At 59.6% G+C, this 25,358-nt stretch overlaps 3 protein-coding genes across 11 annotated transcripts in view; 1 reads left to right on the top strand and 2 right to left on the bottom strand.

Moving 5' to 3' along the window:
- The first annotated feature begins 897 nt into the window (after nucleotides 1-897).
- SLC35B2 (solute carrier family 35 member B2) lies at nucleotides 898-7,796 on the top strand. Its single transcript, XM_075412776.1, has 4 exons — nucleotides 898-981; nucleotides 3,716-3,909; nucleotides 4,198-4,358; nucleotides 5,633-7,796. Exons 2-4 carry the CDS (start codon nucleotides 3,753-3,755, stop codon nucleotides 6,569-6,571), a joined length of 1,257 nt encoding a protein of 418 aa, XP_075268891.1. The 5' UTR covers nucleotides 898-981; nucleotides 3,716-3,752; the 3' UTR covers nucleotides 6,572-7,796.
- A 2,298-nt stretch (nucleotides 7,797-10,094) lies between these two features.
- Nucleotides 10,095-17,410, bottom strand: HSP90AB1 (heat shock protein 90 alpha family class B member 1). The gene is given in 19 exon segments (XM_075444273.1): nucleotides 10,095-10,254; nucleotides 10,801-11,134; nucleotides 11,583-11,851; nucleotides 12,130-12,277; nucleotides 12,548-12,738; nucleotides 12,932-12,985; nucleotides 12,988-13,090; nucleotides 13,504-13,535; nucleotides 13,538-13,652; nucleotides 13,654-13,713; nucleotides 13,715-13,813; nucleotides 14,324-14,397; nucleotides 14,400-14,456; nucleotides 15,308-15,486; nucleotides 15,730-15,928; nucleotides 16,040-16,106; nucleotides 16,108-16,173; nucleotides 16,255-16,358; nucleotides 17,005-17,410. Coding segments are annotated over 19 exon segments (2,655 nt in total). The 3' UTR covers nucleotides 10,095-10,156.
- SLC29A1 (solute carrier family 29 member 1 (Augustine blood group)) overlaps nucleotides 16,649-25,358 on the bottom strand; it is a 33,723-nt gene continuing 25,013 nt past the window's right edge. For 6 of the 9 annotated variants that reach the window (XM_075412781.1, XM_075412780.1, XM_075412787.1 and 3 more), the window contains 12 exons: nucleotides 23,453-23,535; nucleotides 22,850-22,931; nucleotides 22,419-22,588; nucleotides 22,053-22,192; nucleotides 21,710-21,844; nucleotides 21,438-21,535; nucleotides 20,985-21,075; nucleotides 20,765-20,856; nucleotides 20,514-20,622; nucleotides 20,153-20,238; nucleotides 18,242-18,441; nucleotides 16,649-17,599 (listed from right to left, as the gene is read on the bottom strand). In XM_075412781.1, the coding sequence (XP_075268896.1) occupies nucleotides 17,488-17,599; nucleotides 18,242-18,441; nucleotides 20,153-20,238; nucleotides 20,514-20,622; nucleotides 20,765-20,856; nucleotides 20,985-21,075; nucleotides 21,438-21,535; nucleotides 21,710-21,844; nucleotides 22,053-22,192; nucleotides 22,419-22,588; nucleotides 22,850-22,931; nucleotides 23,453-23,481 (1,344 nt within the window). In that variant the 5' untranslated portion in view covers nucleotides 23,482-23,535 and the 3' untranslated portion in view covers nucleotides 16,649-17,487. Of the gene's footprint in view, nucleotides 17,600-18,241; nucleotides 18,442-20,152; nucleotides 20,239-20,513; nucleotides 20,623-20,764; nucleotides 20,857-20,984; nucleotides 21,076-21,437; nucleotides 21,536-21,709; nucleotides 21,845-22,052; nucleotides 22,193-22,418; nucleotides 22,589-22,849; nucleotides 22,932-23,452; nucleotides 23,536-24,243; nucleotides 24,447-25,189; nucleotides 25,212-25,358 lie in introns of those variants that run through there. The other 3 variants (XM_075412789.1, XM_075412785.1, XM_075412784.1) reach the window with 3 other exon arrangements.

The raw sequence follows: 25,358 nt of genomic DNA, 5'->3' as shown, positions 1-25,358 counted from the left end.
AGCCAAAGGTGCTGTGGGAGCGGAGGCACCGAGCACGCCTGACCCCACCTCAGCAGGGGAAGTTCCCGGCTTGCTGCCTGGGAGCAGCTGCTGTAGTTGGGGGCAAATCCTGGATGGCACAATCGCCCGAGGTGCTCTGGGGTGAGCCGCTGTCTTCCTCCTCCCTGCCTGGACAGACAGAGAGCAAGGGAGCGCTGCCAGGAAGCAGCGCAGGCTCACCCCGGGCCTCCCGGAGCTTGCCCGGTCTCTTCAAGCAGCCCTGGGCCAGCCTGCTCCCTCGCTTTTGCACCTTCGCCTCTGGGCTCCTGGCAGGCCCTCAGCGCTGCTGCCATGCAGCCGGTGGCCCGGGGGGCTGCCCCAGTGCCGCTGTCCCGGGGGACGTGGGGCCCTCCCGGGTGGGGAGGGAAAAGCCGGGATCAACTGATCTGCACGATTTCGTTTAATTATTTTAAAATAAAATACTGGTTTTCCTTTTTTTTTTTTTTGGAAAGACGCCTGGTGAAGCGTTGCTGGGTGCCCACCCGACGGCTGCAGCCGGCCCCGCAGCCTTGCCCGGGCCCGCCGTGGGGCTGCAGGCCCGGGGCAGTGGGGGGGGATGTGGGGGGGGTGTGCAGGCCCTGACCCGCAGCCCCCGGGACCGAGGTGGTGGGGCCTCGGGTGGCGAGGGCCCGGCGCGGCTCCCAGGCCCGGAAACCTCTCCTGGACCCCGCGCCCGCTGCCTTCCCCTCCCTCGCTCAGTCCTTCCCACTGCGGCCCACCGGGGAAGCGACACTGCATCCCCCCCCCGCCAGCCACGCGTGGGCCCGCAGCGGCCCTCCGGAGCGGCAGGGGGCGCTGTGGGGCGGCGCCTCGCTGCCGCCGGGCGGGGGTTCCGCCGCCGCCGCCGGGAGCGGAGCCGAGGGGAGCCGGCCGGGAGCGGGGCTGGGAGCGGAGCCGAGGGGAGCCGGCCGGGAGCAGGAGCGGGGCCGGGCCGGGCCGCAGGTGGGTCCTGGGGGGGGTCGGGCTGCGGGCGGCAGCCGTCCCGCTCGGCCAGGGTGGGCGAGAGTCCTCCGCCGCGCTGCCGGCCCGTTCCCGGTGGACGCGGCCGCCGGGCGAGGGGGGGTTTGGGCGTCCCCGGGGCCCCGCGCCTGGGCAGGCACTGCCTCTCAGGCCCGGTCCCCGGGGAAAGGCCGCTGGCGCCCGGGGAGGAGAAGCCCTCGTTGGGCAGCGGGCTCCCGCACGCCTCTCCCCCGCCCGGGCAACCCGGGGCCCGCCAGGCCCTGCCCGCGGCCGGCGGGGTGCGGGAGCCCGGCTGCCCCTGCCTGCGGCCCGGCCGGGGGGACGCCAGGTCCCGAGCTGGGGGGGGGGGGGGGGGGGGGGGGCCGAGGACCCCCAATCTGCAGGCGTGCGTCGGACCCCAGCCCTTCGCGGCACTGGGAACGTGCTCCAGGGTAGCAGGGCTGCGGGCAGGGATTATTTCTCTTTTTATTATTTTACTTTATTTTTCAGACCTCTGAGCCAAATTTTTTGCACCGCGGGCTGTGTCCGGGCCCGGCTGCGGAGCGGTGCGTTGAGAGCTGCGCCGAGGGGAACGGCCGCCCAGGCTGTCGTCCCGGCTCCCTGGCTGCTCTGCCGGCCCCGGACTAAGGCTCCTTTCACGCCTTGGCTGCCGCCTGCGTGCCCTGCGTGGCCCCCCCGCCTTTCTACCTGCAACACTGGCGTCCCTGTTCCTTCCCAGCCTCGGCGGGGAGGGCAGGGCCTGCTGCACTGAGTCAGCTCTGGGGGCCTGGGAATTGCGAGCGCGGGCACAGAGAGAGCCATTGTCCCTCCGCAGCCCGCTCTTCGCGGTCGCCGTGGGAGAGCGGAGCTGGTTCTCCTCCCGGGGTAACAGCAGGGCGCAGTCGCGCTGAACGGAGACGGCTGGCTCTCGGTCTCTGGCAAGGTGAAGGGCGACGTGGCCCATGAGGGTAGCAACCGACCCTGCCGCTTATATCTGACTTCTGCAAAAGCAAATGGCGTTTCTGCACCCGCTTCCCAGCAAGAGAGCTGCTGCCATCAGCCAGGGTTACTTAATACGGGCGAACCCGGGAGCGTATGGGCAGCTTCAGCCCCGGGTGCCGGCACCCAGCCCCATTCCTGCATCCCACAGCACCTGTACAGCCTGCGCTGGTGCCCCTGCAGCAGGAAGGATGACGGGTGGAGGCGTTACACTGCCTTTTCCACGGGGGAGTGTGGGGGGCAGTAGCAAGCAGGCGCAGAAACCCACCCCCGGCTGTTTGTACTTCTCCCTGGGCTGGGAATTTCTGGCTCCTTTAAGTCACAGAAGGGAGATTTCAGGGTGAAACACAGCCTCGGCTTAGGTCAGGTTGTTGGACTCCGAGGTCCTGGCCACGGCAACTGAGGGTAAGAAAAGCCCCTCAGGCCTTTCCCAAGGGGACAAGGTGTTGTTGGGGAGGGCTTGTTGGTGGTGAGATGGCAGGGGACTTCCTTGCCTCTAAAGTTCAAAGTTTGTAAGTCTCTGAGTTTCACATGAGGGCTACCAGAGGTCACAGCTATATTGTATTGGGCCAGGTGCACCCCTAAACAGGGCCTAAACTGCTTTGACTGGCTTGTTTTCGGGGTAGGGGGGATTACCGTCTCTGGCCCTTTCAGTCACGGGAGCTCAGAGCTGCTTCTGGCACGTGTTTATGTAGCCAGCCCCACAGCACCCTCACCTGGCCCCAAGGCAATCGAGAGGCTTTCTCTACTGCAGAGGCTGAAGCAGGGATGGAGCATGGACCAAGGAAAGCTCCTACCCTGACACAGGAAGGCGCAGCTTGCTGTGCGAGAGGAGGGTGCGGGTGCCCTTGGGTGTGGGAAGTCCTTGTCTGCTTGCTCATTCTGTTGTGTACCTGGTGCTCTTGTTCTTTGTATGGCCCCTGAATGTCGCAGGTTTGCCTCTGTGAGGGAGGGAGGAACTCCTTCAGAGTATTAAAGCTGCTTTAAAGCTGGCTAGGTCATCACCTAGGGCTATAGCTGAAGAATATCAGCTATACCTTCTCAGATAGTCCTGGTAAAATCCCAGCCAGCCAGCTGGTAGGAAAGTTCCTTCCCAGCCTTGCTCTCTGGCTGTGCCTTGCCAAGCGGGTGAGCCCTGGTAATTTCCTCTGAGCTGTGGGGAATGCCTTGGCACGCTCCCTTCCAGGGCTGCGTGGGGAGGTGGGGGAGGCTGGCAGCCCGAGCCCTCCCAATGTTCCTCCACTCACCTGGTGCAGCCGGAGGGGGAAAGCTCTGAGCGGTTTGCTCTCAGAGGAATGCTACTCTGGCCACAGGCTTGAAACGTGAGCTGCTAGGTAGGAGTTGCCTTTTCCATTCAGTGACCTTTTCTTTTTCCGCCCTGGAGCTGTGCTAAAGTTTAACCTAAAAAGGTGAGGCGCCCCTTGCATTTGGAGTAAAGGTGTTGTCAAAACCACATGGTTACAACAACGTTCAGACATTCTCTCCGATCCTGGAAATTCAGGTTGCTAAGTCCACATGTTCCTAAGCCAGAGCAAACACCCTTAAGAGAAGCAAACATTAACGCCTGGCATGTGCTGCTGAACTCCGGAGGGCTTTCCTACTCCACGTGCTGCCGTCATCGCTGTCGTGGCACCTGGGTGCTGCCTGCCGCTGGGCAGCAGGCCAGGCAGCGCAGGCATGCGGAGCGGAGCTAGCCGTGTGCCGGTTGCCCACCGCCTGCCTCTTCCTCTCTCCGCAGATTTGGCTTTGCCCTCGTGCTGGCTTCCCTCCCTGCCATGGCTACTGGTGAAGAGATCTCCCCTGCCCTGCAGGACTCGTGGGGGGACTTCTGGCTCTTCCGTTTCTTTGTTAATGCTGCTGGCTACGCGAGTATTGTGGTGCCGGGATTCCTTCTCATCCAGTACTTCAAGAGAAGGAATTACCTGGAGACAGGTAAGGACAGGAGCTTTCCATCCACATCCTGCCTCCCTGTGGGCTCTCTGCACCCTATTCAGCGCAGACAGGTCATTTCCAACCTGCCTTGCCAGACCAGAAGTGAGCTGCTCGCAGAGCTGCATCCCAGAGCTGTCTAGGTGCTACCCTGAAACAAATTTCTCCGAGGCCCCCGCGCCAGCAGATGTGGAGGCTAGTAAGGAGGGAGGCGTCACCTCTCAAGCTGGTGCGGCTTCTGGTGCCAAGGCTGTGGCTAATTCTGGCTCTGTGTTCTCTTGCCCTGTTCAGGCCGAGGCATTTGCTTCCCTGTCATCAAATCATGCGTGTTCGGCTCTGAGGTGAAGTCTGTGCACCAGGAGGACGGCTCCCTGCCAACCCGAGCGGAGCCCACAGAGTCCTCTACAGCCCGACAGGTCTTCAAGCTGCTCTTCTGCGCTGCTGGTCTACAGGTAGGGGCCCTGGGCCTGTGTGTGTGGCCATCCCACTCTGGGACGAGGAGGTGGGTAGGAGTTTGTGCCATCAGTTCTCTGAAGACCAAGGATGCAGTGCTGTCCTGGATCGGGGCAGGGTTAGAGGCTGGGACACAGCCTCTCAACCAGGACAGCCCACCAGAGCTGCTGTGTCACCTCTGAGGGCTGTGGAGGTCCGTTTAGCTGGTGCCATCTGGCTTGGGACCGCCTGTTCATCTGATCACAGTCCTCTGCAGCCATGGATAGGGGAAATTCTGTGATTCAGCAGATCGTTAGGGCTGCTTTTGTTCTGGCCCTCATGTCAGAGCAGCAGATAGTTTGAGCCCTCTTACCCCCAGGCCCTGCTCTGGGTCACTTTCTGGGGCTGACGTGTCCTGCCTTGATGGACTGGATGCAAATGCTGGAGAGAAATGCTAAATTCAGCTACAGTTAAATACAGGAATTTTTAATCTTGGTTTCCTGAAGTCTCAGCTACAGCCTGAGCGTCATTAGGAGGGGCAGCTTTTTGGGTCTGTGAGAACTAAAAATAGAACTGTGAACGTTGTGGTAGAAACACCCCACACATCCCACAGCCAGCAGAAGACACCCACTTTCTGGCCTACTATCCCACCCCCTTCAGGCTTGCTGCGGGTCACCAGCGAGTCCTTCCATCAATCTGTGCGTCAGTTTCTCGGGAGGAGGTGTGTGGTGAGAGGAAGTCTGTGTTACTTTTGTGAGGGGCTTGGTACTGTTGCACGAGAAGTAGCAGAGGTGACAGCCAGAACAGAGATCATCCCTGGAGGACAATTTCGTCTGCTGGGCTTGAAACGAGAATTGATTTGGATGGAAGAACCAGGCCTAGGGAGCTGGAAGTGAAAACCAATGCAGAGGCCACTGGGAAAACTGCTAGGATGTGCCGCAGGGAGCTGGCACCAAAACGGCAGCTGTGCATCGGTAACTAACGTTCCCTGATCCTGTCGGTCTGGTTCAACGGGCAGCTTAAAGCGTAACCGCTTGCTGTACGGTAGGATGTTTGCTTTGCGGGCTTCTCTGCCCTTGGAGAGGCTGTAAACTGAGCAGGTTTTGTCTGGGACGGGATGTTCCTGGTTGTAACCACACAGAACAGTGGGTTCCCTCAGATGGGTGGCCCCATCTCCCAGTGTCTCAGGGAGGCACTGCCGTGCAGAGGATGAGGCAACGCTGGGGCAAGCGAGGGGTTGCTTGCAGTGGCCGTTGTGGGTCCTGACTCTCCCTGTGCTCCTCCTGCTTCGCAGGCCTCCTACCTCACATGGGGCGTCCTCCAGGAGCGTGTGATGACAAGAACGTACGGTGCCACCGAAACGGACCCTGGTGAGAAGTTCAAGGACTCCCAGTTCCTCGTGTTCATGAATCGCATCCTGGCCTTCACGGTGGCTGGTCTGTACTGCGCCCTGACCAAGCAGCCGCGCCACGGGGCTCCTATGTACAAATACTCCTTTGCCTCCCTCTCCAACATCCTCAGCAGCTGGTGCCAGTATGAGGCACTCAAATACATCAGCTTCCCCACCCAAGTGCTGGCCAAGGCCTCCAAAGTGATCCCAGTGATGATGATGGGCAAACTGGTGTCGCGCAAGAGTTACGAGTACTGGGAGTACCTGACTGCTGCCCTCATCTCTGTGGGAGTCAGCATGTTCCTGCTCTCCAGTGCTCCCAACAGGCACATGTCCACTGTCACCACTTTCTCAGGCGTAGTCCTCCTGGCTGGCTACATCATCTTTGACAGCTTCACCTCCAACTGGCAGGACGCCCTCTTCACCTACAAGATGTCTCCTGTGCAGATGATGTTTGGTGTCAACGTCTTCTCCTGCCTTTTCACGGTGGGCTCGCTCTTGGAGCAGGGTGCCTTGCTGGAGTCGGTACGCTTCATGGCCCGCCACTCGGAGTTCACAGCCCACGCCGTGCTGCTCTCGGTGTGCTCTGCCTGCGGCCAGCTCTTCATCTTTTACACCATCAACCAGTTCGGGGCAGCCGTCTTCACCATCATCATGACTCTCCGCCAGGCCTTTGCCATCCTCCTCTCCTGCCTCATCTACGGGCACACTGTCACTGTCGTGGGCGGGCTGGGCGTAGCCGTTGTCTTCATGGCCCTCTTCCTCCGCGTCTACGCCCGCAGCCGCATGAAGAAGCGCAGTAAGAAGCTCCCGCCGGGCGAGACCCCTGTACAAAAGGTCTGAGGAGCTGGGGCCATGGTGTTTAAGCCATGCCTGCTGTCTTGCCTCCACTTGGGGGTACTTGCTTGATTTCTCAGAACCTGCTGAGGAGCAGGGTGGGGTATGGATAGGCTGGACCAGTGACTCACTTTTCCACCTGCTTTTCCTGGGGAAGGGGCTGGAACAAGCCCAGGGAATGCTCTGGGCTGCCATAGCTCCACACATTTCCATTTGCCTTAATAGGTCAAAGACTTCCAGCCAGGGCACGGGCCTGGGGAAAAACTCATGTGGGGCTGCTGGTACTCCTGCCCCACCTCTGTCTTGTGGCTTCTCTCCAAAGTCACTGATGAACGAGGAAACTGTTTTCCCTGGCACCATCTTGCCTCTGGCTAATGGTCCTCCATTTCTGTCACCACGACAGAGCTCAGCAGGAGGAAAGGGCAAGCAAAACACTAGCTTTTGTTTTGAAACACCTCCATGTGAGACAAGTCTAAAGCTGAGCCTGTCCCAGGGAGGGGGGGAGCTCTCAGCCCCCGTCCCAGAAGGTGCTCCAGGTGGGACAGGCACTGATAAGGGAAGGACTGCCAGCCTGTCCTACCCCAGGCCTGGGATCTGCTCTGGGAACGCACTCTGCAGTGGGCCGGTACCTCCCAGTTTGGTTTTATCGGTTGCTTGCCCCTACTCCGAGACAGTTTTCTTTGCTCCGCTTGGCCCAGGCTGATCTTTATGCAGAGACTGAGGCTGGCCAGTACGCTTCCTAAGGCTTGCTGAGTTGTAGGCTGCTTTTTGGTTACATCTGCTGCTATCATAGGCCAAAGGCTGCGCTGCCCAGAAGCCCCAGCATCACCTCAGGGTGTCTCAGTGCCACAGTTTCTGGGCTTTGTAGTTGCCATTCAGAGAAGCACAAATAGCCCCTCTTCTTCCTGCCAACTGGAGGCATCGGCCCCAGCTTTCAGGGGGCCTGGCCAGAGCCCCACTGTGTCTGGAGGGCTGAGAGATGGGGCAGAGCCTGCTTGCGGTGCCTTGTGCCTGCTCCACAGACAGCACGGGATGGAGCGAGTGGGCACCTGCTCCCCAGGCAGCAGGGGACGGAGCAGTGGAAGCTGCTCTTCCCCAGGAGCCTGGGTTTTCCTGGTTAACCCTTTTCTCCTCAACACAACCTGACTGACAAGCCAGCAGGTTTCGGTACTTTTGAAAGGCAACTTTTTTCTCTTTTTATTTTATTAAATTAAAAATATGCTGCATATAGTGCCCTGGGGGTAAATGTTCTTTTTAAATTATTTTTTTTCAGGTACCTGGAAGGAGGGGAAAGACTTCCCAACCCTTCCTGTGTCCCTAGTCTCTCTGGGACAGCAGAGCTGTCTTTGCAAAGACAGATGCCTCTGCCTTTGCCCAGGCAGGTGTCAGCCAGGGTTGGATCCAAAGCTGCAAGGTCTGACACAAGATCCTTGCACACACAACTGGGTTTGGACCCCCGCTCATGCTGATGGGCAGATGGAGAAGCTGCTCGCCTCACTCTGGTTTGGCTCCTGGGTTTCCTGCATGGTGCAGCTTGGGCAGCCCCAGTCAGCGTAGCTGGAGAGAGACGGTGCAGAGGCCTGCTGAGCACCCGCCAGCCAGGGCCACCAGTGCTGCAGGCAAGGCCCTGGGGGAGCCCATCCTTTATGGGGTGCATCTGCACCAACACCAGCTCCACACCAGGGCTGGGGAGGCTGAGGATGTGGATGGTACATCCAGCTGGTAAAAAACCTTGTCTGTAGGCCTGCGCCGTCTGGTTGTGAGGTCTGGGGTCAGAGACAGGACCTTGGCATAACAGAGCTAGAGGAAGGGGAGACTTGGGTGAGGGCTACCAGAGAAAGAAGAGGAGACCAGGAACAGGAGCTGCTTCTCACAGTGCTGAGTTAGCTGAGCCAGCAGGATAGCAGAGCTGGTGCTTGGCTCTCCGGCAGTTTTACCTGTGCTCCTTTCCTAGCTCCGAGCTCTTGAAAGTGCCTGTGCAGGTCTCACAGCCCTTCATCCTGCCCCTACCATCTGTTGCCAGACTGAAAATGGAATGTTGGGTTTTTTCTTTAGTCAAAAAAATAGGTTGTTTGCCAGGTTGGGAATGGGATACCTTTTCTAATTTAAATGTAAATATAAAGAAAAAATTAGCAAAAAAAAAAGGTGAAACATTCTAAGTTGAAAAGAATGGACTTTACTGATTCATTATTTGACAAAACCTTCCTATCCAGAGAGAAATCTTACTTTTAAACAGTTTTTTTTCTCCCATCTCAGGGAAAGAAAACCCCCCTGAAGGCATTAGCTAGCTCAGCGCCAGCGCTGCCCTAGCAGCCTGCACCCAAACAGCTGCCACACGGGCAGCGCAGTGCCCCGGTGTGCAGCGAGGGACCGCAGCAGGCTCTGCCTCCTCCCTCCCCGCTGAAGGTGGATACTGGCTAAAGCCCACTCTCCCCTGCCAAACCCCAGGGGCCAGTGTGGCTGAGGATGACAAATCCCGCTCGTGGGGGTGAGCTCAGTGCAAGGGGCATTTCAATTAGAAGTGATGCCCTGGGCTTCTCCATCATCTGGGACATGGGCAAAAGGCAGGGGATGGCCAGATACTGCCAAGCCCCCCAGGGCTGCAGAAGCCCGGAAGGGGCAGGCTGGAGAAAAGGAGGAGTCTAGAGCACAGAGCCCTTTGGCCTGAGAGCTGAGGAGAGGCAGCTGGAGTCCAGTCCTGAGCTGTGCCCTCCACCCGCTGCTCTGCGCTGCAGGGGAGCGCAGGCAGATGGCTCCTGCCACAGCTCCCGCCCCAGGGACGCCCCGATCAGAGCGGGCAGCAGCACTGCAGGCTCTGGTCCTGGCACGGCTTGCCCAGCTGACGCGTGCAGATGGGAAAGGTTTGTTCCCAGGCTGTGGGGCATGCAGCGCTGTAGGTGCAGAACCGCTGCCTGGCTGGAGATGACCCCAGCTGCACAGCAGGCCATGTGTTGCTCCTACCCACTTCATGGGGGCTGGGCAGGGAAGGGGTAGAGATGAGCTAAAGCAGGGTTCTGAAAACCAGTCAGGGCAGGGGACAGACCAGCAGCCCAATACTCTGAGGCACAGGCGGAGACCCCCTCTGTATGTTAAGCATGAAACACAAGGGACCCTGCCATGTAAACCACCCTCTTTGATAGTTTAATTCCAAGTAAAGCAAAACAACAGAAAAACAAACAAAAAAATAACGAAGCCAACCAAAATACAATACCCTGGGGGTTCAGGGAGGCCGCAGCTCAGAGGAAGGACTCTCCCACCCCGATGGAACAAGGGCAGTGTTTGATGCCTACTGGGAACATGAGAGACCCCACAGCGGGGACAGAGGGGAAGCCTGATGCCTCCTCACCACATCAGCTGTTCCTACACAAGCAGAAAGACACAGGACAGGCATTGGGCTGCCTGAATCACTGACAAACAGGGAATCGTGCCCTCCTGCCCCCTGCCAAAAAAACTACCACCCCCAACCAACCAAATGCAGAAAAAGAGACACCACCAAGGAGTCAGTAGCAGCTGGTGGGAGCAGACCCCTTTGTAAGCAGACATGACATGGGGCAGAGGCCTAGCGGGTGAGGGAAGACGCTTCCTCCTACTTTAGTCTACCTCTTGCATGCGGGATGCGTCTTCCTCTCCCTCCAGAGGGGGGATTTCATCAGGGACAGCTGCACTGGGCTCCTCTGCAGTCACCTCGCCTGAGAGAGGGGAGGAAAGGAAAGATGAGGCCTCCACGTGGCACCAAGCAATCCCAGAGGAACAGCCTCTTGCACAGCAAAGACTGGCTCCTGCTCACAGCCTGAGGGACAGGGCTATTAGCACCTAGTAGTTACGCCAAGCCACAGCACCTCTTCATTTACATTTTGCCCAAAACACCAGTTTGGAGAAAAAAGTAGGGTGCAGCACAAGCTGTCACCAGATGGGTGACATCTCCCATGGCAGACTTTTGACATTCACCATGAAGAACTGAAAAGCCTCAGCTTGTCATCTGAGCAGCCTGGTGGTGGCTCCTGGCCTCATGGAGGACAGGAAAGTCCACTCAGAGCCCTAAGCCCTCCCCAGAGTACTTTGTTCCAGGTTTCCACTTGCCCCGCGCCACATTATGTACACAGCCAGTTCTACACATCGCACCAATGTGGTTTGCTCACTGCCCTCCCCCTGTCCCAGACAGCTGCGCGCTAGCCTGCCCAGCTAACCTGCTTTCAGGACCTGCTTCAGGCCCAAGAAGCTGCATGGACACTTACCAAGCCCCAGTTTGATCATCCTGTAGATGCGGTTGGAGTGGGTTTGGGGATCTTCCAGGGAGAAACCAGAGGACATCAGAGCAGTTTCAAAGAGTAGCACCACCAGGTCTTTGACAGCTTTGTCATTCTTGTCAGTGTCAGCCTTCTGGCAGAGAGTTTCCACAATTGGGCGGTCAGGGTTGATCTCCAAGTGCTTTTTGGCCATCATATAGCCCATGGTAGAATTATCCCACAGCACCTGAGCCTTCATGATGCACTCCATGTTGGCCATCCAACCGTAGGTGCTGGTGACGATGCAGCAGGGAGACGAGATCAACCGGTTTGAGATAGTAACCTGCCAACGTGGCCAAGGGTTAGCTGAGCAAGGTTCCCACACGCCCTGGACTTGGCCCAGCCACAGCACACACAATACCTGAGGTCTTTGCCCCAGGTTCACCAGGGGACAACCCAAAGCAAGCAGAAATCATCCAAGCAGCTCCAGGCCTGCTGCACAGACCAGCCTGGACAGCTCAGCCAGCACCTTCAGTACCCACAGCATGTTTCCCGCACTTACCCTCTCCCATCAATGCACATATTTGGGTCAGTGCCCCTCACCTGCCGCCTGGATGCCTACAACAAGATGGTGTGGTGCATGCTGGCACCTCCAGTCTCCTTCAGCAGTTCCTCTGCAGGAGATGAGAGGCCTGCATTGAGCTGGGGCCCTTGCCTGTGCCACAGAGGGCCCAGCCCTCCTCCCTCCAGCCCAGGACACAACCCTAGGCTCAGCTCCTTGCCCATCTCACCTTTTCCACCTTCTTGTCCAGGATCTCCTTCATGAATTTGCAGAGGGTCTCAAACTTGGCCTTGCTCTCCTGCACCTTCTTTTTCTCCTCCTCATCCTCAGGCAGCTCCAGCACTTCTTTGGTGACCGATACCAGGGTCTTGCCATCAAACTCCTTGAGCTTCTGCACACAGTACTCGTCAGTGGGCTCCGTCATGTACACCACCTCACAGCCACGCTTCTGCACACGATCCAGAAAGGCCGCGTTGGCAACCTCCTCCTTACTCTCCCCTGGGTGTAGAAATGAGATGTCACCAAGATGTAAGAGCTGGTTACAGCAGGACAAACTGTACCAGCTGCTCGGAGCCCCTAGCATAAAACTGGCTGCAGCCAGGGTTCTAGGCCTACTGATCCTTCCCCAGCCCCCAGGGATGGGCTGGGATTCAGCAGGGAGGGCCTGCTGAAGGCAGCCCCCAGCTGACCTACCTGCAAAAATTTGCTTTAAGTTAGGGCTGGTAGGCAGGTAACCTGCCTCCACTTCACTAGGGCACGGAGGAGCTCTGGCTCACCTGTAATGTAGCAGATACTGTTCTGGGTCTCCTTCATATGGGACACATACTCTGAAAGCGAAGTCACCTCATCGCCCAAGTGGGACATGCGGTAACGCAGCAGCTCCAAAAGGCGCTTTCGGTTGGTCGCGTCCTCATGGACGCCCAGCTGGGGGCAGAAGAGGTGCATGAAGCCTCCAGGATGGGACGCGTGCACTTGGGCACCCTCAAGGCAAAGCCATCTCTGCCCACCCCCTGACCATTTCAGTCCTGGGCCTAGGGCAGCCAGAGGGGCCAGGTCTTTAGGGCACTCGCGAGACCCCCCCCCCTCTACCCTAACACCCACGCAGAGAAGACAGGGCACAGGGACCAGCCTGCTCGTCAGGCAGATGGGTCATGGGGCCCTCCCTTCTCCAGATGCAGGGTGCCCAGCTCTCACCTTCAGATTCTTGGGAAAGGCCTCATAAAATTTTTTGTAGCTCTCTTTGTCCTCTGCCAGCTCGGAGAAGAGCTCCGAACATTTCTCCACCATGTTTTTCGGGATCACCTTGAGGATCTTGCTCTGCTGGAACACCTCACAAGAGATGTTCAGAAGCAGGTCCTCTGAGTCCACAGCGCCCCAGATCAAGTCTGCGTACGGGAAATAAAACCAGGAGTCAGGTTAAGAGCTCTGAGCTTCATCACAGAAGGAAAAGTGCTAGGACACCAACTGCTGTGCGCCCACACCAGCGAGTGCCACAGCCAGCCACTTTATACTGGGAGCAGTACCAGGGTTGTGGGGGGGTCCCCAACTGTGCACCAGGAGGCTGAGGCAGGAGGGCTCTTAGGTACTCAGGGATGGGCTCATCACTGCTGTCCATGATGAAGACATGCCTCGCAGCTTAATGTTATTATTATTATTGTTCTCAAAGAGGTCAAAAGGGACACAGCGCAGGATGAAGAGCAAGGCCCTGAATTCCATCTGCCCTTCAACAGAAGAGAGCTGCAGAGCCAGAGAGGAAAACCAGCTGCCATGGTGTTACCCCTTCCCCCAGGACCCGCTGTGGGCAGGCTGAATGGCCATTCCTCAAAACTGGGGCTGGCACAGCAGGGTCTCTAGCGTCCAAGCAGCCTGCATTTCCCCCTCCTCAGCCCTCTGTCCCCTGTGTCCCAGGGCTCTCTTGCATCCAGCAGGCCTGGATGGAGAAGCCATGCTTCTCTGAGGCCCAACATGCTCCTGTCCTGCTTCTAGGCTTGCACTGCCAACCCTATAACCTGCACAGGAGTCACAGTGCAGGCTGGGACACCATGGAGTGGCCAGGGAGCCCTCAGTCCCACTGAGGCATGACCATGTGGTGGCTCTAGGCATGGCCTGGAAGGGGCCCTCTGTCTCTCTGAGGGTGGCCCAGCAACCACCTCGACAGCCAGATGGTCCTTCCAGTTATTGTCAGGTTCTTGTACAACTCGCCATATTCCTGGGTGCTGTTGTCAGGGTTGTGGGTCCAAATAGGCTTGGTCTTGTTCAGCTCCTCCTGGTCAATATATTTCTCCTTGATTTTTTTTTGTCTTTTTCTTCCTGCCTTTGCCTCTCTCCACCTCCTCAGAACCCACATTCTCGATTTTTGGGTTTCTCCTCGTCTTTGGATTCTGACTCTTCCTCTTCCTTCTTGCTTTTCTCCTCCTCTGCCTCATCATCACTGATCTCTTTCTCACATTCCTTCTCTAGCTGTGGAGAAAGGGACAAGCAAGAGTCAGGGCCATGAGCCCAAGTGTAGCCTCAAGCAACTGCTACCAGAAATCCTTTTGCCCCCAGATGAGAGAAGTGGGCATCCTCCTGATGTAACACAAGGCCCAACACATGCAACACCTGGAACCAGGGCTTCTCTTGAAACCAGCCCTCAAGAGTCCCTCCACAGCTCATGCAACCAAAAGCTGTGGCTGAGTAGGTGTGACAAGGGGCAGGAAACCCTCCTCCCTCCGTGGCTGGTTTAGATGACCTCCAGCTGCACAGAAGCATGGCTGGATACCCACAACCTTAACCTCCAACAAGACTCCAGCCTCAAATCACCTCTGGCCACAGAAGCTGGGAGCACCACTGCTCCATACCCAGCAGCCAGGAGCTATGGAAGGGAGTTGAATAGCCCATATTCTGCCCTTCTCCAGGCTCCTGCTCCCAACACCACCCAACCCTGCCTCCGGCCTTCCAGGGGGTCCCCACAGTCTTTCCCTTACGTACACAGAGCGTGATGGGGTACCCAATGAACTGGGAGTGCTTCTTCACCACCTCTTTGACACGCTGTTCTTCCAGACCTCTGTCTTGTCCTCCTTCAAATACATGATCTCTTTTGTGCCCCATCCAATGGGCTCACCTGTGGTGCAAGGAGAGAAACGTTAGTGTTTCAGGGCATAGTGTTAAAGGGCAGAGAGCAAGTGGGACCAGCTCCTCGAGCTTAAACACTACTTGATCCCCAACATTATCAAGTGTGACTGACAACGCAGCCAGCTCTAGGGAGCACCAGGAAAAGAAATGCTTCTAGTGGAGAAGTACGCGTGTGATGCCGTGAAAAGCCGGAATTGAAGACTCAATAGTCGGCAGACTATGAAGCAGGTATTCTTTATTGCGGCACCAGGCACACGGGGGATCTCTCCTCCAAACGTGCGTGCCAAACACCCTGTCATTTCAGGTTAAATACAATCACAGTATACATATTCATTATATTTCTGAGAAATGCTTAGCATATTCATTACTTTTCCAAGAACTAATTAGCATATGTTAATATCTTTCACGCATGTCTGTTGGTGTCCTCGGATGCTCTTTGGGAGTCTTAAGATGAAGGCTTATACTCCTCATCACAGTGTCCGCTGGTTGACCTTTGTTTCTGTGCAAACTCAGTTCTAAGGTGACGTATACCGTGTCCTTCCAGGTTGTTTTGCTCTGGTCTTGTGGCCCTCTTGGTGCCTCTTTATCTCTGTAGCTTGGTGCATCTGCCCTCCCAAGGCTGAGCTGTCCAAATAACATTATTTAGGAGTCTCTTTATCTTAGAGCTTTCCTATCCCCCCCCCAAACAGCAAGTCAATTCTGTCTTAGTAGTGTTATTTAGGAGCCTTTTTATCTTAGAGCTTTCCTGTCTTCTCAAAACAGCAAGAATCTAATTACAATCACCCTAGTAAGTGGAAATTTTACATTTACAGGTATCACTTGGTTTTGTACAACATGTACCATGGTCAGTCCGGACAGTGAAGGAGCCCCCAGCTGACGACTCCCAAGCATACTGCTCATCATCGTCGTGTTTAGTAATGACAGCCGCCTTCTCAGCCACTAGACAGGCAGAATAGGAACCCACACCAAACTGCCGCATCATAGAGATGTCTGCACCAGCCTGTGAAAGCGGAGAAAGACTGATAGACCCCTGAAGAGATGGGAGATGTGTGCAACTGATTCACGGCAGCAAAGAACTGGGTCAGCGTGAAGAGAAGAAGAGGTAAGCGCCAACAGGCAGCCAGCCCTACCCTCAGCTCCTCCCTGCCGCTGGGAAGGTGGGGAAGCACGCTTGGGTAGGCCAGCAGCTCAGACAGCAGAAGAGGCAGCAGGGCTGGGGTTGTACCCCAGGTCCCCTCGGGAAGCCATGCTGCCAAGGGCACCGCTCCCGCAGGGCTTCCGCAGAGGCGTCGGTACCAGATTTGGCAGCAGTGCCCAGGCTGTTGACGAGGTCCGCTTCTGTCATCCCAGTGCCAGTGTCTGCCAGGGTCAGAGCGTGGTCCCAGGGGTTGGGAACTGTGTCAGTCCTGAGGTCCTTGCCGCTGCTGAGCTTCGAGGGGTCAGCCAGGCTCTCGTAGGGACCTCGCCCAGCACCCAGGGGAGATGGTGATGCTCGGCACGGCCTCCCTCCCCCGGCACAAGCCTCGCAGGCCGCCCAGGCACCGGCCTCTCCCCAGGCACCCCCAGTGGTACAGTGGCCTCCCCCGCAGACCCCCGGGCTCATGTCGGAGATGAGCTCCCACAGGGAGATCTCCTTGTTGGGAGCAGAAGGCGTCGATGATGAAGGACATGAGCTGGGCGAAGGCTTCCGCGCCCTCCCGCCCAGGCACAGGCCGTCAGCGCTGGGGCAATGGCCGGGGGGGTGGGGGTGGAGGGGTGCCCCCCCCACCCCAGTGCACGACCCTCACCATGTCGAGCACGATCGCCTGGTAACAGAGGGACCGGTAACTGAGGCAGTGCCCTCCCCGGCCGCCTTTTATAGGCACGGGGGCGACGCGCCGCTCTCCGTCTCCTTCCGCCGTAAAGCGGCCCTGCTTCCCGCCGCCGCTTCCCGGCCCCGCCGCCCTCACGGACGCTGCTCCCCGCCCCGCCGCCTCCGGCTGCCCCGCCGGGCGCGGTGCGGCCCGGCCCCGCTGCCGGTCCCGCCCGGGGGTCCCGGCGGAGCGGCGCGGACAAGCGGCGCCGTTTAATGGCGGCGGCGGGAGCGCGGCCTCGGCGCCGCGGAGCGACCGGCGCCGCTTCCCAGCGGGCCGCCCCCTCAGCCGGGTGGCGGAGACACACGCGAAGGGGATTTTTGGTCTTTTTTTTTTTTTAATAGAAAACGGCCACTGTACAGGCACATGTACACAGACAAGGGGCTGGGAGGGCACGGGAGGGGCCTCTCCCTGCAGCACAGGCAGCGGGGGAAGGGGGGTGCCTCCTCTCCTCTGGCAGCCCGCCGTGGGGCCTCCTGTCACACCACCGGCAGGCAGAAAGAAAACGGGAAAAATCACCCAAAACACCCTGGAAAAATCACCAGACCTCCCCCCCGCCCCGTTCTTCCTCAGCCTGGCTGTTGGTGTGGGTGGGAGAGGGGAGCCGGCGTCCCGGGGGTGTGCTGGGCAGGGCTGCGCGCCTGGCAGCGAGCAGGGATGGCGGGGGCTTTGCTGCCTGCTCACGAGTCTCCCCAGCAGAGGTGTGGGACGCTTCCAGGCTCCCGGGAAGCAGAGGAGAGGAGGAAGAGGAGAGCAAGCCCCGCTGGGCACAAGGGCAAGGGAGGCAGTAACACTGGATGCCGGCCTCCAGCTCCACCGGAGAGGAGGCGGCTGAGAATGGCTTTCGGCCTGGAGCTGGGGGAATAAATGGCGGCAGGGTGGGAGGCGGCCGGACCTCGGCGAGATCCCAGGGGTCTTGCGCACACACACACAGCATGGGGAAGGAGAAGGCACGCGGGCCTGAAGGCGTCGCACAGCCGAGCGTGGCGGGAGCCGGGCCAGCCCTGCAGGAGTGGAACTGTCCCTGGGCGTAACGCCTGCCGTGGCAGCGCGGTGTGGCAGGGGCAGGCGTGAGGTGTCCTCTCCCCATGGCACCGAGGTGGCCAGGGCCTCGGGGGAGGATGCGGAGGTGTCTCTCGGTGTCCCTGCACCCTCCGGGTGCCTCTGCTAGATGAGAATTCGGAACAGGAAGGAGACGGCAGCTCCTAGGGCCAAGCCCAGCGACAGGAAAAACGCCATGACGGCTCCAGCCGTCTCCGCTTCGTGGGCAAGCACTTTCCTAGGACAGAAACAGGGGTCAGACCCGTCCTCGGGGATGCGTGCCCCATGCCCTGCTGTGAGTTCAATGCAGGGATGGGAGGAGGCCACAGAGGAGCCAGGAGCTGTGCTCCTCTGCAGCAGAGGAACGTCAAGAGCAAATCCACCTTGGCTCCAAGAGCCTGCCTCCATATGACGGGCTCGTGGAGAAAGAGAAGGTGCCTCAGGCAGGCTGCCCTGAAGCTCCCGGCGCCAGGGACACCCCTCCCCGAGTCCTGCCCCCTGCACGGCAGCCCGCCTGGCTGAGCTCCAGCTGGGCTCCTTGTCCTGCCCGTGCTCCTGCGCTGGGCAAGGCTGCTCGCCCTGCTGCGGGTGCTGCACCACGCTTCGCTCCCCTCCCAATCCCCGCTGCGGCCAGCCCCTTCCCCAGCGGGGCAGGTGGGGGAAATGGAGAGCCCAAACAATAGCCTCCTCGCCTCTGGGATGCGGAGGCACGAGGCTGGGAGATGGCACACTGCGGTTGTCTTCCCGGAGGCAGTGTGGCCATCCCGCTCTCCATCCCCCTCTCCAAACGCCAGAGCTGGGCAGGGGCAGACTCCAGTCGTGTCAGGGCTGGCATCTGCGGGTGTAACCAACCCTTCCCCCATCCCCAGCTCTCACTCACTTGGGCCCGAAGCACATGCAAAGGCTGGCCAGGTAGCCGTTGGAGATGGAGAAGAAGATCATGAAGGTGATGTACCAGGCGTCGTGAGAGAATACGAGAGGCAGGTAGTCACGGGGCTGCACGTTGCACAGCATGAAAAGGGGGATGAAGATGACACGGAGGGCCACCATCACTGGCAGGAGGCAGCTGTCCTTCCCGGGCTGGAAGGAAAACACAGGTCACTGAGCAGCCGAGCAGTGGGCACTCCCCATCCCATGGCATGGTGGCAGGGGCTACAGAGGCTGTCCCTACTGCACCGGGGCTGCTGAGGAGCCACAGATCGGGCAAGGTTGCTGAGAGGCTTCCTTGGCTGCAACAAATCTCAGCGCCGCCGCTTGCTGTGGTGAGGAGGTCCTGCTCGGTCTGACTACTGCCCTGAAGCCCTGTCCCAGCCGACCTGGAGAGCAGCAGCACTACAGCCGAAATACCGAGCTGGGCTTGCGAGCGACTGCTAAGCCCTTGCCGCAAGCACCAGAGAGGCAGGCAGGAGAGCCTCGTGCACGCTCACGCGATCTCCTCCGGCAGCGAACCACCGCGCAGGACAAGGCTGGCTGAGGCAAATCCCCTCTGGCACCTCGGGGCCTGCAAGCTGGGCTTTAACCAGCTCTTCAGCCTCCCACGCCATCCCCCAGCCGAGCGGGGCGAGGTCCAGCCATCTGGGAAAGGGATTACGCTGGGGCTGTGTCAGACAGCGCCGGGAAAGGCACGGGACGAATTAAAGTCTCCTCGCATCCTAACAGAGCCCCTGCACGCATGAGGCTGGGACAGGGAAGGCGGCACCGTGGCCCCATGTTCCCTGCAGCTGGGACCAAAGCAGCCCCTGGTGCGAGACGTGCCTGGCTCCGTCGGGGTCCCCTCCACGGGATGCCAGGGTCACAGGTGACAGGGCTGGGGTCCGGAGAGCCCCACGTCTGCCCCGGGAGCTCCCCGTGAGCGGGAGGGGAAGCTGAGGTCACGACCAGCCGCCGCGTCCGTGGGCAAACCGGCGAGAGCAGCAGCCTCTCCCGCCCGAGGAGGAGAGAAGGAGCGAGCGGGGCCCCAGCCAGGGAAATGCGTCCCAAACCGCACGCAGTCAGACTTTCCACACAGCCTTGTTTTGGAAACGTCTCCTGCTGGGTCATCCCACCACGGAGGCTGTGGCCTGGACACCAGGCAACGCGGCTGGTGGCCAAGGCCGAGGGCAGCCAGCAGTGGTGGCCAGGGAGAAGCAGCTCCAGGCCGTGGGGAAGCCAGCCCCGGACAGACCCCACGGCGTGCGGTGCTGAGGAGCCTCTCTAAACAAGCAGCCTGAACAATGCAGGGGGAAACGGCACTTGGGGGGTGGGTGAAGGGGCAGGAAGAGGCACAGACAGAGGCGACAGCCCCCTTGCTCGCCCACCGCCATCACAGCTCCCACCACTCAGCCCCAGCAGCTCCGAGCCAGGCAGGGCAGATGATGAGAGCAAGGGGACGGGGCAGGACAGCTGTGTGACCCACGTGGCGTGGCTCTGCCCTGCTCCCAGGACAAGGCTCTTGAAAGCAGCTGTGTCCGTGCGGAGGCCAGGGGTTTTATTTTGGGCTGCCCTGTCGTTCACCCTCTTTCCCTGCCGCCGTCCTGCCTGGCTGTTTGCATAGCTGGAGTGAAGGTTTGTTTACAAAGAGGGTGAAATGGAGGAGGCAGCTTCATCCAAGCCATGCTGAGAGACGGGTGGGAGGAGGACGGGACAACACTGTGGTTCTCGGCTCTGACCCATAAGTCTCTGCTTAGGATTTAACGCCAGTCAGCTCTGCGCCTCCTTCCTCCAAGCTATGGATGGCAGCCCCAGTGACAGCCATGGCTGAGGGGCCTGAGGATGAGGAGTGCCTGGGCATTTGCTCCTGCCCCATGCTTACCCATGTGAAGAGGGCGGTGAGACTCCGTCCTGTCCAGTCAAAGACATTAAAGAGAAGGAAGCAGGAGACAGGGATGAAGTAGAGACCTGCAGAATGGGGAGAATGTCACTGATGAGCCCAGGGTGCCCCAGGCCCTCTTGCTGATTGCATGGAGGCTGTCTTTCGGGTCTGGGTCCTCCCAGTTTCCCGCTAAGGGCTGGAATGCTCTCCCAGCCAGGCCGATGTCTGCATACAAACCACCATGCACACTGGTCCCCGCTTCCCCTCAGGCACCCACAGTACTTCAAGCCCCACTGTCTTTCCGCCCATTTACCTTGTTCCCAGATTCCTCCTACCCCACCCCATCCCTGGCCACACTTACCCCATGTGTTTCCCTCTCCGAGGACAGTGGACACCTTAGCTGTGATGGAAGGAAAGACGCCGATGGTGACAGTGAAGACGAAGCAGACAGACACAGCCATGACCCAGAGCTAGGCAGATGAAAGAAAGGCTGGTACCAAGTACAAGGGAAGAGACCAGTGCAGGGCTGGTCTCCTCTCCCCGTGCTCTCCCACACCTGTGCCCATCCCCTGACATGAGGGGCACGGCAGGGGTTGCTGGGAACTCACAGACCTTCTTAAAAATAGCGACGACCGAGGGCTTCTTGTCAGGGTTGCGGACAGGGATGATCTTTGAGTTATTCTGCTCCATCCCATTGGGCTCATCTGCAGGGAGAGACACAAGTAGGACATGGCAGACCCCTGAAAGTTGTCACCTGATTTAGTCCTTCTGTCTCATCCTTCCTCTCAGCTCTTCTTCTTTTTTCTTCCTCTTCCTCCCCTCAGCCCCTCACCTTTCTTAATCAGGTCTCTTTTGGTCTCCAGCTCTGCATTGTACACATGGTACTCTGTCTTGTCCTTCATGGAGTAGTATCGGAAGAAATCCTGCAGAGACAGCCATGGAGAACTCATTCGTACATGAGGAATGAAGGCTGTGGGGTAACAGCAGATATGGGAAATACGGGCAAATGCAATATCGGCAAAGTATCCTTCCGCTTACGTCTAATACTTATGCTTTCCTGCTCACCCAGGGGCTCACTTCCACAGTACCCCAAGGATACTGGGTTATCTGGGGTGGGAAGTACCCCAGAGAGCTCCCTCGGGACAGGGGAGAGCTTGCCCTGACCCAGGAGGTGGAGGCTGGTAGGAGCCAAGGCTGGGGTGCTAGTGGGCCGTGGCCTTTGTGCTGTGATGCGTGAAGGTCCCGTGTTCCCAGACCTTGCCCCACCAGGACAACAAAGTCTCACCATGCGAGGCAGAACGATGTAGGAGATGATTGCCAGCACGATCGCCACACAGGCGGTGGTGAAGTAACCAATGAAGCTCTCAGGTTGCTGGGCGCCAACTGGGAGCACAGGGAGGGAGGAGATGGGGGCAAAAAGGAAGAAGATGACGAGGGCTGAGAGGAGCAAGGCCCTGCTGCCATCTCCCACCCAACCCTGCAGTGTAATCCCAGCAGATCTTGTTGACAGCAGTGCTCTGGGAAGGCTCTGTCAGCTGCAGGGCAGGGATTACTCACTGGCAATACTGAAGATCATCGCCAAAGCGGCAAAGGTGCCGGCCAAGCCCTGCCCACTCATGATGGGAGCTGTGTAGCTGGCAGGCAGGAGCCCTGCCAGCCCAAAGAGGCTGCTCTGGAGGATGGCGCCGAAGGCTGCGAAGGGGAAAGACAAGCAGAAATGAGAAACCACAAGCAAAGATAGACTGCACCTTTGCAGGGAGCCAAGGACCCTGCCCTGCGAGGCAAGGCAGGTCTCCCTCCTCCTTGGCTCTCCCGCAGTGAGCCTAATGCTCTTCTCCCACGGAGATCAGTCCTAGCCATGGGGCTGTGCCCCTTTCCTTCCCCCTGCTGCCTCACGCACAGTTGATGAAGACAATGCTGATCATGGTAAAGATGAAGAAGGGAAGAGGCTCCATGTCGACCTTCACCATGATGGCGGTGACTAAGAACACCAGCCCGATGGCCACCAGGCTGCCCAATATGCGGATCTGCTGGGGAATCCTGCAAGAGAGGGTCTCGGTGAGGAAAACCCACCCCTCAAAAGCCTGTGAACCTGGGGTGAAGCCCTCCCGTGGGAATCCCAGCCAAGCCCCAGCACAGTAGACCGGTGTTTGGCCTTTGACTTGACTGAATGGGCTGTGGCTTGGCTCAGTGCTGGGGCAGGAGGACGGGCCAGGGCTGGGTGGCCCCATGGGGGCTGGCAGAGCAAGGATGGGGCAAGGCTCACCGCTGGTGGATGAAGGAGTTGAGGCAGGTGAAGATGAGGAGGGGCACCATGGCGCACAGAGTCATGAAGTTGTCAAACATGGACTGCAGGTAGGAGATGGGCAAGGCAGCCCCACTGGTCTCGTTCCAGAGGCGGCTCGTCTCCGGGTCTGCGAGGCGGTGGATGAAATACTACGAGGGAAGGAGCCTGGTGGGGCTGAGGTGCTGCGAGGCCCCCTCTCAGCACACTCAGGCCACCCTTGTCCCCCCTACAGCCCCATGCCCAGCCCAGGGCTCCTCCTGCCACCTCAGTGCCACTTGTCCCACCCAGGTCACCCACGCTTCTGTCTCATGCATGCAAATGCGGGGGCTCTATGCTGTGCCGTGCTGCCATGCCTAGAGGTGACAAGGGACGAGCAGTGTCATGGGCAGCAGTGGGAGGGAAGCCCTCACCTCCCTGGCAGTCATGAAGAAATTCCATGGCAGCAGCGTTCCCAGGCCAAGGATGAAGAAGATGAGCCAGACAGCCTTGTACCTGTGGAAGGGACAGAGTGATTTGGAGCAGGACTCTGGGCAGGGCAGAGGACAGGCATCGCTTCCGACTGTCCCCGACCCCGTGGCCAGAGGCACCAGGAGGAGGAGGGAGGACGAAGTTTATTGCCCTGTCCCTGTCCCTGCCCCTGCCCCACAGCCCCTGCTGGCCTGGGCTGCCAGAGGAGACGAGGCGCTGCCGAGGGGCGGTGGGAGGCCCTCCCCAGGAGGGTATGATGGCGGGGGGAAGGCTGGCTGCTCCTCGGCATGTGGCACCCAGATGCACCGTGGCCGTTGCCAGAGCTGGGAGGGAGCTGGGCTCCCCAGGCGTGTCCCAGCACCAGGGGCTGTTTACAGCCTGTTTGCTGTGGAAAAGCTGACGGAGAGAGCATCTCGGGGAAGGGACAGCTCAGCTCCAGAAAACATGCAGGAGAGGGGGTCCCCCAGACTCTGGGTCCCCCATCCTCCCTGACCTCCTGGTACCCTGGATGTGCCCCCACACCTACACCAGAGCCCGGCATTTACCTATCTTGGGGCCCGTCCTTTGCTGTCATCTTGTGCAGCAATCGTCAGCGCAGGTCCCAGCAAGTCTCGTGGCTGCTCTCCGTCTGGAAAGCAAACAGGATTTTACGGAGGAGTGAGGGACGCAGGCTAGGCAGGAGCAGGGCTGGCTTTAACCCGCCAGCCATGCTGCTGGGTGAGTGCCCCACAGCACCGGGAGCCGAACAGAGCCGGCGAATGGTGAGAGCACAGCACAGGAGCTTTGGAAACCTGTGGCTCAGAGTCCTTCAGCCGAAGGGCTACGACACACAGCCTTATTCTGCTGGCCAGGGGACACCAAGCCTTTCCCCTCCGAAAGGGAGACGTCTTTCCTGCGGTGCCCGGGCTGCTCGGCCAGCTGCTCCGCAGCAGGCACTTAGGGATTTGTGAGCCTGCAGCTCTCTGCCCCCAATCCTGGGGCTATGAGCGAAGCATATGCGCAGCAGGCTGTGTCCGCCCCCAGCGCCCTCCCCACCTCCCGCCAACGCCTGGGGCACGCTGGCACAAAAGACACATTTAATTCGGCGGCCTCTTCCTCCAAAACCACGCAAATCCCCCATTTCCACTTCCCGCTTCCCTGGGGCTCATGCAGCCCATGTCCTGGGTCACCTTGGAAAGCCAAGGGCGTCCCTGGCACTGCTGTCCCCTCTGCAGTGCCCACCGATCCTTTACCCCCATCACTGCCCCGGCATCGCTCTCCCCGCCAGGACCCCCGAAAAGGGACCCTCCCGCCCCCTCTCCCTGTGACAGAGCGAGATTAGCCGCCCCGCAGAAACCTCAGGCCTGCCTTGTCCTTTTCCAGTCCGGGCGCCGCAGCATGCGATGCTCCGGCACCTCTCCCAGGGCTTCACCTGCGGCGGGGCGCCCGGCGCTGAGCCCCCCGCCGCCCCGGGGCATGCCCCTCGGCCGCACCGCACCACACCGCACCGCACCGCACCGCTGCGGGCTACAGCATCCCTGCCCGCAGCCTGCCAAGCGCGGCGGGGGAGCGGGCAGGCGAGACGCAGCATGCTGGGATCTGTAGTCCCGGCAAGCCCCGGCACGCTTAAAGGCAGCGGAGCCCCGTCACTGGTCGCAGGTTCCCCGCTCGGTTCTGGGCACAGCTCGCGTCTTCCCCCGGTGTGGTCCTGCAGGCTGGGGAGCCTGCAGCTGCGGTGGAGGCGGAACATCGCCAGCAGGATGTGGAGAGCGATTTGGGAAGCCCGTTAGCTGCTTGGAAAAGCCAGCACAGGACGGCAGGTACCCCTGCGTGGGACCGAGCGCCCCACCAACACGGGCAGGTGCCGTTCCACGACGCTGGAGCCATCCGCAGCACGGCTCCCCTGCCTTCCCATGCAGACAGCTCAGGGCATGCTCCTGCCTTGCCCTTGCGAGCCACCTGGGCTTCCAGAGAAGACATCCGAGAACACCCTCCAGCAGTCTTCCAGTGCCTCTGTGGGCAGGAGATGCTCTAAGCCCTGACCCGGGATCAGCAGCGGGATCTGCACGCACAACTGCCAGCCCCTCACACACAGACACCCGGCTGGGGCCACTGCTTGTCCCCGAGCACACAGATCTCACCCCCAAACAGGCAGGAGAACCCCAGCTGCCCCCATGGGTCTCCAGCAAGCCCTCAACACACCGCCCCTCGCCCAGCCAAGCCCCTGGCCCCCCTCCCAGCCCCCCACCAGGTCACATCGGTGTCCCAAGAAACAGGGGCAGCGACCGACCGCACAGACATACCTGGGGAGGACAGAGCCAGAGCGAGCCCTGTGCTCAGCGTATCTGATGGTGATGTGCGTGTCCCCTTCCACACCCCCCGCGCCTGGGGGTGAGTGTCAGGCCCCGGCTCAAGTCACGGGGTCGGGGGCCATTTGGGTCTAGTAGCATCCGCCGAGGAGGAGAAGAGGTG

The sequence above is a fragment of the Opisthocomus hoazin genome, chromosome 2 (genome assembly GCF_030867145.1).
Source record: "Opisthocomus hoazin isolate bOpiHoa1 chromosome 2, bOpiHoa1.hap1, whole genome shotgun sequence".
Classification (NCBI taxonomy): Eukaryota; Metazoa; Chordata; class Aves; order Opisthocomiformes; family Opisthocomidae; genus Opisthocomus; species Opisthocomus hoazin.
This window is presented reverse-complemented; position numbering and strand designations above follow the sequence as displayed.

What these genes read in the sequence shown, in the direction of transcription:
- SLC35B2 (XM_075412776.1), top strand. Translation starts at nt 3,753, where the DNA reads ATGGCTACTGGTGAAGAGATCTCCCCTGCCCTGCAGGACTCGTGGGGG. An exon ending in AAGGAATTACCTGGAGACAG is followed by an intron (nt 3,910 to 4,197) that starts GTAAGGACAGGA and finishes TGCCCTGTTCAG; the next exon opens with GCCGAGGCATTTGCTTCCCT. An exon ending in TCTGCGCTGCTGGTCTACAG is followed by an intron (nt 4,359 to 5,632) that starts GTAGGGGCCCTG and finishes CCTGCTTCGCAG; the next exon opens with GCCTCCTACCTCACATGGGG.